This window comes from Phoca vitulina, unplaced genomic scaffold (genome assembly GCF_004348235.1).
Source record: "Phoca vitulina isolate PV1807 unplaced genomic scaffold, GSC_HSeal_1.0 scaffold20, whole genome shotgun sequence".
Taxonomy (NCBI): Eukaryota; Metazoa; Chordata; class Mammalia; order Carnivora; family Phocidae; genus Phoca; species Phoca vitulina.
The window spans coordinates 11,081,762-11,098,681 of NW_022589723.1; the positions used below are offsets into that span (position 1 = coordinate 11,081,762).

At 42.1% G+C, this 16,920-nt stretch overlaps 1 protein-coding gene across 3 annotated transcripts in view; it reads left to right on the forward strand.

Annotated features, from left to right (window-relative positions):
* The window catches only part of STARD9 (StAR related lipid transfer domain containing 9), a 127,865-nt gene that overhangs the window by 75,721 nt on the left and 35,224 nt on the right, over positions 1 to 16,920 (forward strand). For all 3 annotated transcript variants that reach the window (XM_032418061.1, XM_032418063.1, XM_032418062.1), the window contains exons 10-20: positions 4,224 to 4,291; positions 5,637 to 5,734; positions 6,147 to 6,356; positions 6,500 to 6,597; positions 7,688 to 7,765; positions 8,192 to 8,263; positions 11,065 to 11,244; positions 14,483 to 14,534; positions 14,866 to 15,003; positions 15,661 to 15,743; positions 15,880 to 15,983. In XM_032418061.1, coding sequence (XP_032273952.1) covers positions 4,224 to 4,291; positions 5,637 to 5,734; positions 6,147 to 6,356; positions 6,500 to 6,597; positions 7,688 to 7,765; positions 8,192 to 8,263; positions 11,065 to 11,244; positions 14,483 to 14,534; positions 14,866 to 15,003; positions 15,661 to 15,743; positions 15,880 to 15,983 — 1,181 coding nt within the window. The remainder of the gene's footprint in view (positions 1 to 4,223; positions 4,292 to 5,636; positions 5,735 to 6,146; positions 6,357 to 6,499; positions 6,598 to 7,687; positions 7,766 to 8,191; positions 8,264 to 11,064; positions 11,245 to 14,482; positions 14,535 to 14,865; positions 15,004 to 15,660; positions 15,744 to 15,879; positions 15,984 to 16,920) is intronic.

Below are 16,920 nucleotides of genomic sequence, written 5' to 3' on the forward strand. Positions count from 1 at the left end.
TTGCTGAACACTCACCTATGCAGACAGAGGGTGGCCCCCAAAAGGCCAAGCTTAGAATTAAAAACAATTGAAGGAAAAAACTGAATGGAGACCTCTTTGGCTACATATTGCTGGGGAGGCAGATTTTAGAGATTTTTAGCCCAGGCAAGTTACCAGAGAAACTAAACAACAACCATTACCACCCTCAAGATGGAAAAATTCAGAATTCAGAGTTGTTACAATATGTTATCTAAAATGTCTAGTATTCAAACAAAAATTATTAGACATGCAAAAGGAGATTAAAAAAGTACAACCCATGGTCGTGGGGAAGGGGGGAAACAAACTGATTCTAAGTGCTCCAGATGTTTGATTTAGCATTCAAAGACTTCAAAGAAACTAATATAAATATGTTCAAGGAGCTGAAGGAAACCATGTTTAATGAATTAAAGGAAAACATGCCAGTAACTCTAGGGAATTTCAATAAAATCATAGAAATTGTTACATAAAGTGGGGGCCCTGGAATTGAAGTGTACAATAGCTGAAACAAAAAAGTAGTGGGACTCAAGCACATATGAGAATGGCAGAAGAACTAGCGAACTTGAATATAGACAATTAGAAATCATCCAGTTGGGGGATGCCTGGGTGGCTCAGTCAGTTAAGTGGCTGCCTTCGGCTCAGGTCATGATCCCAGGGTCCTGGGATTGAGTCCCGCATCAGGCTCCTTGCTCGGCAGGGAGTCTGCTTCTCCCTCTGCCTGCTCTGCTTGCCACTCCCCCTGCTTGTGCTCTCTCTCCCTCTCTCTAACAAATAAATAAATGAATAAAATCTTTAAAAATAAATAAACAGTCCAATTTGAAGAAGAGAGAGTAAAAAGATTAAAGAAAAATGTACAGGGCCTCACAGACCTATTGGTCCACAGCAAATGTGTTAACATAAGTGTAATGGGGATCCCAGAAAGAGAAGAGAAAATAGGCATAAGAAAAATTTGAAAAATAGTGGCCAAAAAATTCCAAGTTGTTGAAAATCATTAGTGTCAGATACAAATATTTTAAGAACTCCAAGTAAAATAAACATAAAAAGATCCGTACCTAGACACATCATAGATTGTTGAAAGACAAAAAATCTTGAATACAGTTAGAGAAAACTGACTCACGATGTACAAGAAAACAATTACATGATTAATGGTCGACTTATTTTTTTTTTAAGATTTTATTTATTTATTTATTTGAGAGAGAGAGAGAGAGAGAGAGTGTGAGAAACAGCATGAGAGGGGAGAGGGTCAGAGGGAGAAGCAGGATCCCTGCTGAGCGGGAGCCCGATGTGGGACTCGATCCCAGGACTCCGCCCGAACTGAAGGCATCGCTTAATGAATTGAGCCACCCAGGTGCCCCTAATGGTCAACTTCTTATCAGAAATGTTGGACCCCAGAAGACAGAGTGCTGAAAGAAAATAAAACTGTCAACCAAGAATTCTATATGCAGCAAAACTAACTTTACCAAATGAAGATGAAATAAGAACATTCCTAGATAAAAAAAAACACACACACAAAAAAACCCCAGAATTAATTGCTAGTAGGCCTACCTTACAAGAAAGCCAAATGAAATCTTTCAGGCTGAGAGAAAGCAGTATCAGTAACTTAAGTCTACAGGAAGGAATGAAAAGTTCTGAGAATAGGAAATATGTGGGTTAATATAAAAAGCTACATAAATATATTCTTCCTTATTTTTTCTTCCAATGTTATTAAAAAATAAGATTGTGTAAAAGAATAATTATAATGCTGTATTACGTATATCACATATATATACATTGTCATACATAGGACACTAATAGCACAAAGGAGTGAAGAGGAAAAGAAGATATATTGGAGTAAAGTTTCTATATTTATAGGAATTAAGTTAGTATTATTTTGAGGTTGATTCATGATAAGTTGTGATGCATATAAGGAGTGAAGAGGAAAAGAAGATACATTGGAGTAAAGTTTCTATATTTATAGGAATTAAGTTAGTATTATTTTGAGGTTGATTCATGATAAGTTGTGATGCATATTGTAATCTGTAGAGCAACCACTAAGAAAGTAGCTCAAAATTATAATTCAAAAATTAGAAATTAAAATGGCACAGTAAAAAATAATTATTTAACACAGAATAGGCAGTGAAGGAAGAGCAGAGATGCAAAAAATACATGAGACATATGGAAAATAAATAGAAAAAGAATAGGTACAATTCTGAATACGTCAATAATTACATTAAGTTGAATGGATAGTTAAAAGCAAAACTCAACTATATGCTGTCTCTAAGAAACAGCCCTTAGATTCAAAGATACAAGTATGTTGAAAGTAAAGGGGTAGGAAAATATACACCATGTAGGAGCGCCTGGGTGGTTGAGTTGATTAAGTGTCTGCCTTTGGACCAGGTCATGATCCCAGGGGCCTGGGATGGAGCCCTGCATCAGGCTCCTTGCTCAGCGGGGAGCCTGCTTCTCTCTCTCCCTCTGTCTACCACTCTGTCTACTTGTGCTCTCTCTCTCTCTCTCAAATAAATAAATAAGATCTTAAAAAAGAAAGAAAAATATACACCATGTAAATAGTAACCATAAGAGTTATAGTATTATGTTAGTGTCAGGCAAAAAAATAAATTTTAAGACACCTATGTACTATAGACAAAGAGGGACATTTCATAATGATAAAGGGTCTGTACATCAAAAAGATGTAACAAATATAAATGTATGTGGATTTACCGTGTGCAAGTCCTGCTCATATGTTTAATGAAGTAAGGACCCAGGGCTTACTGATTGACTTAGCAGACTTTGAGAGCCCATCTGGTTCAGAGCACATTCAAATACAGATTTCCTGAGTGATTTGGCTAAAAATCCAGAATATCACCTTGTTTAGGAGGGCGTCTAAGGGGAAAGAAACCACTCTGTTCCAAATAACAAGCTTTATTTATTTATTTTTTCCAAATGCAATATAGGGGCTTAATTTGGATCACAATTTGAACAAACCAAAAGAAAAAAAAAAGACATCTGTGTACTGGGTATTAGCTAATAGTAAGGAGTTGTTACTCTGTTAAATTATGGGGGTTATGCTTTTTTTTAAATTTTTTAAATTTTTATATATATACATATTTTTTAAAGATTTTATTTATTTATCTGACAGAGAGAGACACAGCGAGAGAGGGAACACAAGCAGGGGGAGTGGGAGAGGGAGAAGTAGGCCTCCCGCGGAGCAGGGAGCCCGATGCGGGGCCTGATCCCAGGACTCCAGGATCACGACCCGAGCCGAAGGCAGACGCTTAACGACTGAGCCACCCAGGCGCCCCTAATTTTTATATTTTTTAATTTATTTTTTATTAACATAATGTATTATTTGTTTCAGGGGTACAGGTCTGTGATTCATCAGTCTTACACAATTCACAGTGCTCACCATAGCACATACCCTCCCCAGTCCATCACCCAGCCCTCCCACCCCCTCCACTCCAGCAACCCTCAGTTTGTTTCCTGAGATTAAGAGTCTCTTATGGTTTGTCTCCCCCTCCGGTTTCGTCTTGTTTCATTTTTCCCTGCCTTCCCCTATGATCCTCTGTCTTGTTTCTCAAATTCCTCACATCAGTGAAATCATATGATACATGTCTTTCTCTGATTGACTTATTTCTCTTAGCATAATACCCTCTCATTCCATCCACGTCGTTGCAAATGGCAAGATTGCATTTTTTTGATGGCTGCATATTATTCCATTGTGTGTGTGTGTGTGTGTGTGTGTATATATATATATACACACACACACACCCCACGTTTTCTTTATCCATTCATCTGTTGATGGACATCTAGGCTCTTTCCATAGTTTGGCTATTGTGAACATTGCTGCTATAAACATTGGGGTACAGGTGCCCCTTCGGATCACTACATTTGTATCTTTGGGGTAAATACCCAGTAGTGCAATTTTCAACTTTTTGAGGAACCTCCATACTGTTTTCCAGAGTGGCTGCACCAGCTTGCATTTCCACCAGCAGTGTAGGAGGGTTCCCCTTTCTCCGTATCCTCGCCAACATCTGTCATTTCCTGACCTGTTAATTTTAGCCATTCTGACTGGTGTGAGGTGATATCTCATTGAGGTTTTGATTTGGATTTCCCTGATGCCGAGTGATGTTGAGCACTTTTTCATGTGTCTGTTGGCCATTTGGATGTCTTCTTTGCAGAAATGTCTGTTCATGTCACATGACAAGCTTCAAATGTGTTTTCTCCCTTAGGCAATCCTGGAGAACAACCTCCGCTCTGAAATTGCTAGCAAGATCAACCTTGTGGACCTAGCAGGCAGGTAATTAGGATTTCAAAGCCAAGGGGAATTAATCCCTTGACAATGAACTTGCTCTTGTGCATTTTACAGGGAATAAACTTGTTCTATCTTTTTTCACATTTCAATCATCCTGAGAAAATTACAAAAAAAACCCCCAAATTTTTGAATGCTAAGTTAAGAAATTATAGTTTTCCAGGAGCTAAAAAAAATCTTCTATGTCAAGGGTTCTAAATCTTAGCTGCCTATTAAAATCACCTGGGCCTATAAAAATTCTCAGTGCCTTGGTTTCACCTCTGATCAAATAAACCTCGTTATTAGTGAGGTCAGAGGCAGTGCAGGCTTCAGTAATTTTTTGAAGCTGCCCAGGTGATTCCAGTGTATAGCCAAGATCAAAAAACACTGCTCTAAGTGGAAGTAGCTGAGTTAGTATACTTTTTTTCCTCTGTCTTAATATTAATTGTATGCAGCCCTATGTGTTACTGGAAAAAAAAATCTTTTTAAAAATACTGCAGCAATGAGAAGATATGACCTTCGAAGTATTAGAAGAAAGCATGAATTGTGGGCGCCTGGGTGGCTCAGATGGTTAAGCGTCTGCCTTCGGCTCAGGTCATGATCCCAGGGTCCTGGGATCGAGTCCCGCATCGGGCTCCCTGCTAGGCGGGGAGCCTGCTTCTCCCTCTGCCTCTGCCTCTCTCTCTCTCTCTGACTTTCATGAATAAATAAAAAAATAAAAAATAAAAAATAAAAAAAAAAAAAGAAGAAAGCATGAATTGTAGTCACATGTATATCCAGAAAGAAGAAAGTCTTGGGGATAATGTCACAAAAAAAAGTGTGAGATGAGATAAAGCAAATTTTCTTATTTTAAAACTGCTAAATTATTAATATGGTACATCATTCCATTAAAAATGAAGTGTTGTCTCTGTCAGCTGCAACTCTGGCATTTTGGGGGGAAAAATGAAGTGCTGTCTGGAAGAAACTCTATCAGGCACCTGGAAGTATGACTTTTTACTATTTCCCATTGACAGTTGACAAGTAATGATAAAGCCATTAATAGATGAAATTAAAACAAAGATTGGGCATATTGATGCTAATATCATTACTGTAAATGAGCATTACAGTTAGCTAAAAGTGCTCTGGCAGCCAAAATAAAGAAAATATAATGAATTATTTGATTGCTATTGCCCAAGAAGTGGAGGAATGCCAGTTCATTACAAGATGGTAATACTTTTTCTGGTAGTGAATTCTAAAAAGAATTTATCATGTGAGCTTTTTATATAATGTACAACATAATGGATAGTGTCTTTCAACAACATTATAAGGACAGTGTCTTTTTTGCTTTTGTTTTTGTTTTCATTGACTGTTTTAGTGAAAGAGCAGATCCCAGTTACTGTAAGGACCGCATTACTGAAGGAGCCAATATCAACAAGTCTCTTGTGACTCTGGGAATTGTCATCTCCACCTTAGGTATTTTGCTGATAGACTGGATCATCAGAGTGGGAGGGAGACTTTGGAAAATAACTCACATGTTTTCATTTTATGAAAATGGGGTAGACATTTACAAGGTTCTTTTTTATAAAGTTACCTTCTGACTGAGGCCATAAAAATTGATATTTGTCTGCAGTTGAGAACACTGTGTGGTCATAATCCCAACCCTCTCATTTCAAGAAGAAGGGAGACTGAAAACTCCGTTTGTGGCTCAGATAGTCTGTGTCCTGAGTCCAAAGTCTAATTCAGGACTCAAACTTGTAGCATTCTATCATGCAGAGAGGGATTATAAAGTGTGATACTTAAATTTGTGTTCTCCAACCATTGTTTTAATGCATGTGTTTCACAATTCCTTTCTTCTTCCACTTTTATTATTTTGTTGTCTTTAAAGCCCAGAATTCCCAAGCATTCAGCAGCTGCCAGAGCTTCAACAGTACAGCCAGTGATGGTGGTGACAGTGGGATCCCTATCTCTCCTTCTGGGACCAGCAGTGGAGGGGGGCCCTCCCGGAGGCAGTCTTACATCCCATACCGGGACTCCGTGTTGACATGGCTGCTGAAGGACAGTCTTGGAGGCAACTCCAAAACTATCATGGTTGCTAGTGAGTGGGATGCTGGAGCTGGTTCTGTGTTGGGACTGGTACTCTGCCTCAGAGAAAGGGCCATGACCACCCATTTCATTAAGTGGTTACAGGCTGGGTCAGGAGGGCTTGGCGTGGTTTTTAACTTTCTCCTTCTACCTCAGCTGTGTCTCCTGCACACACTTGCTACAGTGAGACCATGAGCACACTGAGGTATGCATCCAATGCCAAACACATCATCAACAAGCCACGGGTAAATGAGGTGAGGCCTTCATTTGAAGTCTTGGTCTGGTATGGTTTACACTAAGTTCTTTTATTCTCTCATTTTTTAAATTCCTTCCTTCCTTCCTTCCTTCCTTCCTTTTCTTTCTTGTTTCCTTTCCTTTCCTTTCCTTCCTTTCTTTCTTTTTCTTTCTCTCTCTTCACCCTCATCCCAACTTGCCTGACTTTACCAAATGAAAATGGAGTGGAATTCTTTCTTTCAGTGTCATACCCTTCTCTCATATCCCTGCTGACTTCATTCAGTTGCCTTTTTGAATAATTTATTTTAGATACTTCTCTGAGACCATTCCTTTTAAGATCTCTGGTGTACCACTGCCACCCTAAGGGAGATCATTTAAAAGTTTCTGTGTTCTATGCTTTTATTTTGAGTTTATGTTGATGTATGCTTGTATTTTATTTCTTTTCTGTGCAAACTGCAGTGATCTCTGTTTCAGGCTAAAAAGGGGCATATTAAGGAATTTATTTGTTTTGAAAAGTGGAGTAATAATGAGAAATTTAAAAAAATATGCTTTGCAATTTCAGTGAAAAGTTTCAGGGCAGGGATCACAAACTGGTGGCCAGGCCTATATAGCCCATCTGTGGACTGTTTTATTTTTTTATTTATTTTTATTTTTTATTTTTTTAAGAGTGAACTACCTGTGGACTGTTTTAAAAGGCAATGTAATTAGGTGGGTACTAAGTTTAGTCACATTACAGGAAGATGAGCATCGACTGCCTACACATGTGCTGGCACTTGTGTTACCCGTCCACCTCCTGCTCAAGGGCAGTGATTCTCATACTTGAGTGTAGATCAGAATCACCTCCTGGAGGGTTGGTTACACCACAGCTGGGCCCCAGCCCTCAAGAGTTTCTGATTTGGTAGGTGGTGGGTGGGTGGGGAAGCAGAATTAGCATTTCTAACAAGTTCTTAGGTGGAGTTGATGTGGTTCTGGGACCATACTTTGAGAAGACTGCTTCAGAAGTTACTCCAAAGGAGTAAACCACTTTTTCCAAACTAGTTCTGTGTAGCATCTTAGAGCTGGTTGGGGCCTGATATCAGTCTTTGTGAAACCAAGTTCTTTGTGTTTCAGGATGCAAATATGAAACTGATCAGAGAACTCAGGGAGGAGATTAGAAGACTCAAAGCCATGCTGCTGAGCTTCGAACTGGTATTCAGGCTATCAGAACTTTTCTGTTCCCCCAAACCTGCTTTTCTTCTGCATAGAATCCGAGCCCTGCTGCATTCCATGTTTTCAATTAAGGGACACTTGTGGAACAGAGGCAGGAGCAAAGACAGGACATGGATGACTCTGATTACCTGAGTAGTTTCAGATGGGGTGGACATCGCCACTATATCATTTTTGTTGTCCAAAGGGCATTTGCCTAAATGGCCCTTCTTCTGTGTGTAGGTGGATTTAGGGAATGGGGCCCTCTAGAAAAATTTCTTCGAATTTTCCTTCTTTGTACCAGTGTGAACCCCAATATTTAAGCTTCTGATTTGTTTCTGATTTTAATGATAAAGTCTTTATCTGCCCCTCTCTTCCTTCATAAGAGTAAGGGTGAGACCCACAAAGCACATCTGTCTCTTTGTGCAGAGAAATTACAGTCTATTGAATGAGGAAAAGGATGAGAGTCTGAAGGAGCTGGTTCTCCAGAATGAATTGAAGGTGGGTGAATTGGGTGGACTCAGTTATGCTCTGCATCACCCTGGTAGTAGGTCTCATCTCTCTCCATTATTCCTGAGTCATGGCTGCTCCCTTGTGAGAACAGAGAGTTTCTATCTAGTTTAGAGACAGTTTTTGTCTTCATTGAGCTTTGAGTGGGGAATGAGTTTGCCTTAGGGGCTGGTAACTGGCTTTCTTTGTTTTGTTCTCTTAGGGGTTAATGATAACTCCCTTTGGATAGGGAGAAAAAAATTATTTTCCAGTCAGTAAATCAACTGACTGACGTGTATTCATTGAGCACCAAATAGGTGTTCAGCATGATGCTTCAAGAGATACAAAGAAGTTCCTTCCCACAGGTGGCTTGCAGTCTAATTGGAAACACATTTAGAGAATGGTTAAAGGTAATGAACTATAGTAGTTATATGAAAAGAGCTTAGGGAAGGAAGAAATCATTATGGCTTGGAATTTTCAGTGCCGGCATCACAGTGCTGGGGCTGGAGGCTAGAGAACTTGAACTAGACCTTGAAAGATTGGTAGAGTATGTTAGGAAGAAAAGGGTAAGGCATTTGGGGTGAGGGTGGGATAATTTCAGCAAGGCCATGAAACTGAAAGAATGAACTTGTGTGGGAGGCCATATGGAAGCACACAGTGTGAGGAAGACTGAGCTGACTAGAATACATGCTCATGGTAGAGAGTAGTGGAGGTAAGGTTAGGGCCAGTTTAGGAGTTTGGACTTCACATTCACAATATTAATCATGGCTTCTTGAACCAGTTTGGTGACATAATAAAAGTGTATATTAGGAAATTAATATGACAGCTGGGTGTAGGATGAATTGAAGGGAGGGAAGATTGGAAGCAGAGAGATCAACCAGGAAGGAGACTAATTTTGTGACTCCATGAGGGTGAGGGCAACACATATGGGGAGGTTAGATTAAATGGTGATTCCTGGAGACACAAAGAAGAAATGGCAGGCATTATTTGGTGACAGTTTAGAGTTAGATACCACAACCCAAATGTCCCAATTCCCAGTACTCTGTTGCATCATCATTATACATTATAAAGTATCCTGGCTATGTCAATATTTTGTTACCCAAACTAAACTTTAGGACTACATCACACATCCAGGCATTTCTCAAAAATTCTATGCTTAAATATACGTTCTAATTTTTGGTTCAGAAAATATTACTGCTGTATACATAAAAGATGAAGTACAGAGTCAAAATCATTCCAAGCTCCTTAGCAGTTTTACATTATACATTTCTGGCAGACCTGGACTTGAATCTGCCACTTGCTGGCCTTTGACCTTATGCAGTAAAGGGGTAGGTGATGAAAGCCAGCCAGAAGGGGAGGTGTGTTCAGCGGTACCTCCAGGTAGCTGAACCAGGCAGGCTAAACTGTAAGCCAGAGTGCCCTGCTGCTCACCTTTGCCAGGTCCTCATCCAACCCAGTCCTTCATGGGTACCCTGTAAGTCTCACTCTTTGCAAACTTCAACTCAATGAGTATAATGTTAAAAATAACATTTCTAGGGTATGTAAAACACTTGTACCTAAACTTGTCATACTTTGTTTCTTCTCAAGTACTTAGCTGAATCCAGGTCCTTTTCCTGCTTCCTCAGTTCTTCCATTCCCAGGATAACTTTAACTTTCCTGCCTGGGCATCCATTTCCACCAAAAGAAGAAAAAAGCACCGTACATTCAACATTGTTAATTCACGTTCCCCAGGTGGCGTTACCTTAAGGCCTCTAACTTGCTGTATTGTGTGTGTGTGTGTACACACACATACATATATACATGTTTTTTTTTTAAGGCGGGGTAGAGGGAGAGAGAGAATCTTAAGCAGGCTCCACGCCCAGTGTGGAGCCCGATGTGGAACTCGATCTCACAACCCTGATATCATGTCCTGAGCTGGAATTAAGAGTCAGATGCTTAACCCACTGAGCCACGCCAGCGCCCCTACATATTTTTTAAACTCTGTTCCTAATACATAGTAAGCCCTCAATATTTTATTGTTATTATTACCTGGTCTTTCAGACCAGTTTTTCTTTTTCTCTTTTTTTAGAAATTTTAAATAGAATTTTTATTGGAATATGATGGACATGCAGAAACATAAAATATACAAAATACAAAAAACACAAAATACAACATAGTAGCATTCAATGGATTTTCCACAAAGTGCACACAGCCATGTAACCACCACCCAGATCAAGAAATACAATACTACTGGTACTACCCAACATCCCTCATGGCCCACTGCAGTCAGTGCCCCTCCAAAGGTAACTATTAAAACAACTGTCAGACCAGTTTCTTATAGTCTTCGTTCTGAGGAGATTCCTCTTGATGCTTTGTGTATCTTTGAGCCCCATATAAGCTTATATTAGGATTTGAGGTTCTGCACCTTGGGAAAGAAGTGTTGGGTCATAAAACTATTCCCAGTATGGATCACATAGAAGAGGGATAGGGAAAGGGGAATTATAAACATAGATATATGACTAACATCTCAATTTTTAAAAAATAACATTTATGGCATTTTTTTTCAAGTTATAGAAACAATACACGCTTGTTGCAGAAAACTTTAAAAATAACATTTACAGAGGGAGTTTCTATTTATAAAAGTAATACTTGCTTATTGAAGAGATGTTAGAAAACCGCTCACAGAGGAGGTGCAAAGGCCTCTGTGGAGCTTTGAATAGTAACACTGAGGAAAGTGAGGAAGGAATGCCATGAGGAATCAGACTAGGATGACTGCTGACCTTAAGTCTGCTCCACAGGCGGGGTGTCTAAAACCGCCTCCTCCATCTCTGCAGATAGACCAGCTGACTAAGGACTGGACCCAGAAGTGGAACGAGTGGAAGGCCCTCGTGGAACATTACAGAGTGGACATCAACAGGAGGAGGGCTGGCGTGGTCATTGACTCCAGCCTGCCACATCTAATGGCCTTGGAGGATGATGTACTCAGTACAGGTGTCGTGCTCTATCACCTCAAGGTGAGCAGGCTGGTGCATTCCCTCTTTTCCTGAGCCACTGGCCCCAGAGGTCAAAAACAGAGAAGTTGAGGGCAGTAGCCATGCGTCTATGAATTGAGCCAGTTGCTGCTGAGCTGCCTTTCAGGTTTGCCCTCAGGAAACTGGGCTAGCCAACCAATTGTGATTCATTTGCTTTTGTATAATTAGAGCAGAAGACTGGAAATCAGAACAATTATTTGTTTTTCTGTGGCTGCCACTGTGCTCTTAAATAACTTAACTTTCATTCTCTGTGATTTAATCTCATTTTAAAGTAAGAAAGATGCTGCTTATATTCCTTTTCTGGCTTCCTGAAGGACAGGAGTGCAGACATGGAAGTGAAATCCTAACCTCAAAATACCATGGGCACTCCCAAGCTCTGCACATCCAGGCTGCTCACAGACAGCTTTCAGAGGCTAAAGGGGATCAAGATCTGAAACAGTTTCCTTCTAATACCTCCCCACTCCTCAACTCTCAAGTCAACAAAAAGTGCACCTCCTGCTTCTCCATTACTAGGTTTACCGGGGAAAGAAGAGAGGAGAATGAAAGTAGATGCAGAAAGCTTAAAGAAAGCATGAGGGAGAGCCCAGAGAGCTGGTGGGCCAGCAGGGTGGGGCAGGGCACAACATGCAGCCATCTAGAAGTCGGAATGAAGCTCCTGCCTTCCAAGAAGGACCTGGATCACCTGGTTGTCACATGGAGGCAGGTCCTCATTTCTGAATGAAGCATTTTGAGAGTTAGTCCCCAGTGGTAGGTAAGTCATATCCTGTCCTCATCAAAAATATTTGTCTCCCTGTAGAAGGACAGTCTCTGTGGTTGGCAGAACATACTTTATGTGGCCAAAATCCCTATGCTCACTGAAAATCCAATCATCATTCTCCTAATTGCCCCCAGCTGCCATTTGAAAGGAACAGAGTTTATGGGGGATACATAATACTGTTCTTATCCCTGGAGAAATCAGGCTTCTAATGCTGTCATGCATCTGGTAGTGAGATGTTAAAAGGCGCTAATTTTAGGATAAGCCCTTAGGGAAGTTGTCAGAGACCGAGCCTCTCAGAAAGTTAAAGTAGCTTATTTTCAACACAGTGAGTGTAAATTCGCTCAGTGAAAATGCCTCAGGCAGAAGTGGCTGTTACCTAAATAACAGATTTAAATACCAAAGGCTGTCAATTCTTCTATTAGTCAGAACCAAGGGGAGAGGTTGGAGGTCAGGAAGAGACCAGGTGGATTAAAATGGTTAATATCTGAGTAGAACTGATCTGCTGTATTGGTTGGATGTGGAGCAAGCAGATGAAGCTAGAATTCAAGTGGTAGAACTCAGGGTGGCATCAGAGGGTTAAAGGACAGGACTGAGATTGAATCAGAGACAAGAGATGAGTGCAGGCCTCATCTGAATGTAGGAGTGCTGGTTTTCATTGCAGAATCTGTGTGCACTGAGGGTGGTGCCCCCTCCTTGATGCGTTTCCAGTGAACCTGAGGGATGAGGGTTCAATCTAGTTCTAAACCTGGAATTCTGCATTTTATATACCCATTTTCTCCCTTTTTGTTTGTTTAGATCCTGGTTTGGGTAATAGTATAGCAGTAATTGCTCAAGGATCTCTGTGTGTTTGTTTGCATTGCTATCTTGGTTACAGACCTAATCCCTGTCTATGCCCAGGAAGCTTTTTTTCCCTTTGGTCACCTTGGGAAGTACCTTGGGTGGGAAGAGGACAGAGGGAAGTGTGGGTGGAACACAGGTTACTGGAATCCTGGACTTTATTCTCATAATTGCCTTGTGCCATTAATTCTCCCTGCATAAATAAGCAGAGGGGGCAGCAAGCACAGGCATCAACTAAGTCCTTGTTAAATGAGATACCATTGTGTTTTGTGGTGGTTTCTGCCCTGTAGATGTAGGAGTTGTGATAGGCTGTGACCTTATCTTTTAGTAAGGAATGCATTTCATCATCAGGGCTGATCATGAACTGGCAGGAGAGGTCTTGACCCCTTTTCCTCAGTTTTGTTTGGTGGTGTTTGTAGAGGCCAGCATTCATTTGTCTGTGGGTCCTCAGTGGCTGAGCAGGAGAGGCTGGGCTCTGGCTGTCTGTGGGTGCAAGCCCAGTAAGGTCAGAGTCTCATTCATTACTTCCAGGAGCCTGCCTTTACACCAGCTATTTTAGGGGAGCTGCAGGGACCGCCCACTTCTGACTGCTAACAGTGAAGCCTAGTAGGCAACTCTCTGCTCAACTTCAAAAACATCAGCTACCAGGGAGGTGGTATGGTGAGGATGGATAAGCATGGGCTCAGGCCCAGAGAGACCTCAATTCTAGCCATGGCTCTCCTATTTAGTATATAGGTTCCCTGGACAACTTTCCCCATCAGCTTCAGATTCTTCTTATATAAAAGGGGGATAATAACTATTTTAGGTTGTTTGAGGATTAAGTAAGAGATGTCTATAAAGCACTCAGCGCAATGCCTGGGACATAGTGATTGGTTTTTCAATATATGATAAACATGTATCTAAACTCAGCATCTCTGTTGTCATGTTGCTGCCTTCCCCAAACAGAGGTATGTGTTCTTAAAAGAATTGCCATAATCCAAGGGCCAAAAGGCCCTGTCTTCTACTAACCCAGTGATTCGTTTATGCTAACTCCAGTTTCCCTTCCTCTCTTATACTTTCTTCCAGTCCTTTTTGATTCTAGATATGCTTTTCTCCTATTTGTGCTTTACCCTTCTTAGCATCTGGTATCTGTTGAACTTTATCTGTCGACCAAGAAGGTAAAAATCCTGTGCTTCCATACATCTTCATAGAACATGTGTCTCTTTGAGACTAAATGGACCAAACTTGGACCGTACCAACCTTAGTCCCTGGAGGAAAGTTCTGCCTGTGTGCCCACTTTCTCAGACTAGAGAGTCTCTGACCAATGGTTCATGGCTGTTCCCTAACATCAGGCTGTGGGACAGAAGGGAGTTTGCCAATACTTGTTGACTTTGCAAAGAGCTGGTGCTGCTTTCTTATGTCCCACCTACCACCACCCCCCCCCGCCCCGCCTTCTCAGGGGCTTCCTGGGCTGCAGTGAGTGGGCAGAGCGGTCAGAACAGCCTAGACCAAAGTTGTGAAGTGGTGTGGAAAATGCCAGGGTGGGCGTGGGAAGACAGTGGTAACACTCCAACAGGTAGACTCTGCTTTGGGGGCAGGCTGTGTCTCTTTTTACTCTTGTTAAAAGGGCTTTGTGTTTTCCTTTAGGAAGGGACAACAAAAATAGGAAGGATTGACTCAGACCAGGAACAGGACATTGGTAAGTGCTAGAACATTTGGGTCTGGCACTGTGGCAGGTAGTCATGCATGACCAGTCTCTTTAGAGGAGCCTGATGATCCCCTGATGAGAAGAAGGTATCTCTGAAGATCAAGGGACTGTTCCTGTTTTGCTTCTATGTTGTGGTCGTGGGTCGGGGACATGGTAGGAGGAGACCCACACGGTGGGAGGATCCAGGTCTGGGTGGTTTCAGGTGGTGGCTCCTCTTCTCTTGTCGTAATGTTAAGATCTTTCAGATGTGGATTCTGATCTCATAGAAAGGGTGTTCCCCTGGGTTGTCTCCCCACCCCATTGACCCCCATCTCCTGTATAGTCCTGCAGGGGCAGTGGATTGAGAGAGACCACTGTACTATCACCAGTGCCTGTGGGGTAGTCATTCTGCGGCCTGCCCGGGGGGCCCGCTGCACAGTCAATGGGCGGGAGGTTACTGCCTCCTGTCGTCTGACCCAAGGTAAGACTGCTTATAGCTCTATTTATGCCAGGATGAGGGATGGACTCTCTCCATTCTCATGGGACAAACCCAGAGAGCTCAGTGAAGCAGGCTTTAAAGTTGGGACACCCAGCCTCTGCACTCAGAGATGTGAAGATTTCCTAATACCACCCTCTTCCCATAAACAAAGAAGCCTTAATTCTAGGGTTCCAGGGTGGAGAATGACTCTCTGAAATTTGTACCTGTGTCCTTGGGAAGGTCTCTGAACCTCAGTTTTCTCATCTGTAAAAAAGCCATAAGAGGATTGTTGTGAGGATTGAATGACCTAGTTCATGTGATGTTCTTCACACTTCTTGGCACCCAGTAAATACTCATTATCATCATTGCTATTACTACTATTGTTAACCTATTACTATTACTACTATTGTTAATCTAATGTTAAGCGTTCCCTCACTACTCCACTGGGAACTCATTTTGCTTTCCCTTGGAGTAGCAGAACTCCTCCTATTCATTTTGTTAATTCAGTACATACGCTGTGCGACATCCAGTGAATCTTACTGCCTCACCTAAGTTATCAACTTGTTGAGGGCAGGATTTTGTTTTCCAGAAGGGTGCCCTACACATAATACCTACTCAGAACGTGAGCTGTTGATTAATTCTCACCTGTCTCTGTCACAGGAGCAGTCATAACCCTGGGGAAAGCACAGAAGTTCCGATTCAACCACCCAGCAGAGGCCGCTGTCCTGCGGCAGAGAAGGCAGGTGAGTGTGCTCTGGTTTCAAGGTGGCTGCCAGCCTCCCTGCTTCTCCTTTTTGAGGGACAAGTTTGAGCTTTGTCTCGTTCTCTTGGATTGGGGGTGGTGACAGCAGCCTCACCACTTTTCTTCCTCGTGCCCAGGTCGGAGAGGCTGTCAGTGGCGGTGGCTCTTTGGAGTGGTTGGACTTGGGTGGAGATGTCACTGCATCCCGGTTGGGTCTCTGCCCTTTGCTTTGGAAGAAAAGGTGAGAAACATGTGCTCCTTCTGCTGTGGAACCTACTGTTCTTACTTAGTCTCTTACAACATGGAGCTGGATGGGGGAGGTGAGTGTGAGTGAGTGAAGCCTGTGCAAGTGATTGAGGGATCCCGAACTAGCTGCTTAGCTTGTTGTTGGCAAGGAAGCGGTCTTGGCCTTCATTCCTTTCCTGTTCAGTATTGTAAGTTTGTTCATCACTGAAAGGAGTATATCATTTGATGTTTCCTATGGCCGCTTTCCTCTGTCAAGATTTGAATGTGACGTGTTCATACGTATCTTTGAGACTGCTTCTGAACTTACCTCCCTGTGTTCCCCTTTAAATTCTGGACTGCCTGTGTGTGAGTTCATAGGGTGTGTCAACTTCCAGGACTATGGCTTCCTCCAGGGTTTTAAAGAGAGTATGGGACTGAGAATCTTTTTTTTTTCTCAATACCAAGGGTCCAGAACTACACATAAGAGGGTCAGAAACTCCCAGAACAATATGCAAATATTTTGGGGTTCTGCCCTCTCATACCCACTTCGCCTGCATTGTGACCATGGAAACATGGAGTCAGAGTTTTCTATGTGATTGGTGGCAACTACTTTTCTTCTTCATAGTCATTCTTGATCCATTTCTACATAGAATGCTCTTCCCGGATCTACATGTCTTGTAAGTCGGATACTGGGAACAGTGGTATCCTTCCTGTAAGTCAAAGTAGCCTCTGACCTGGGGACGTTCTATAGAAAATGTCAGCAGGAGACTCAGTGTCTGTGAGATCCCTGGTGTTGGGAGGCTGCCTAGCACCATGAGCACGGGGCTCTGGAGGGGTTCTGATGGCCCTTTCCCCTGGTTCCTTCAAGAGGGATCTAGCTGTTCTTTTCTCAGGCCAGGAGCATTTGCTGGCAGCTGATGACAGTCTTGGGTCTGACCTTGGTGGTGAGGGGC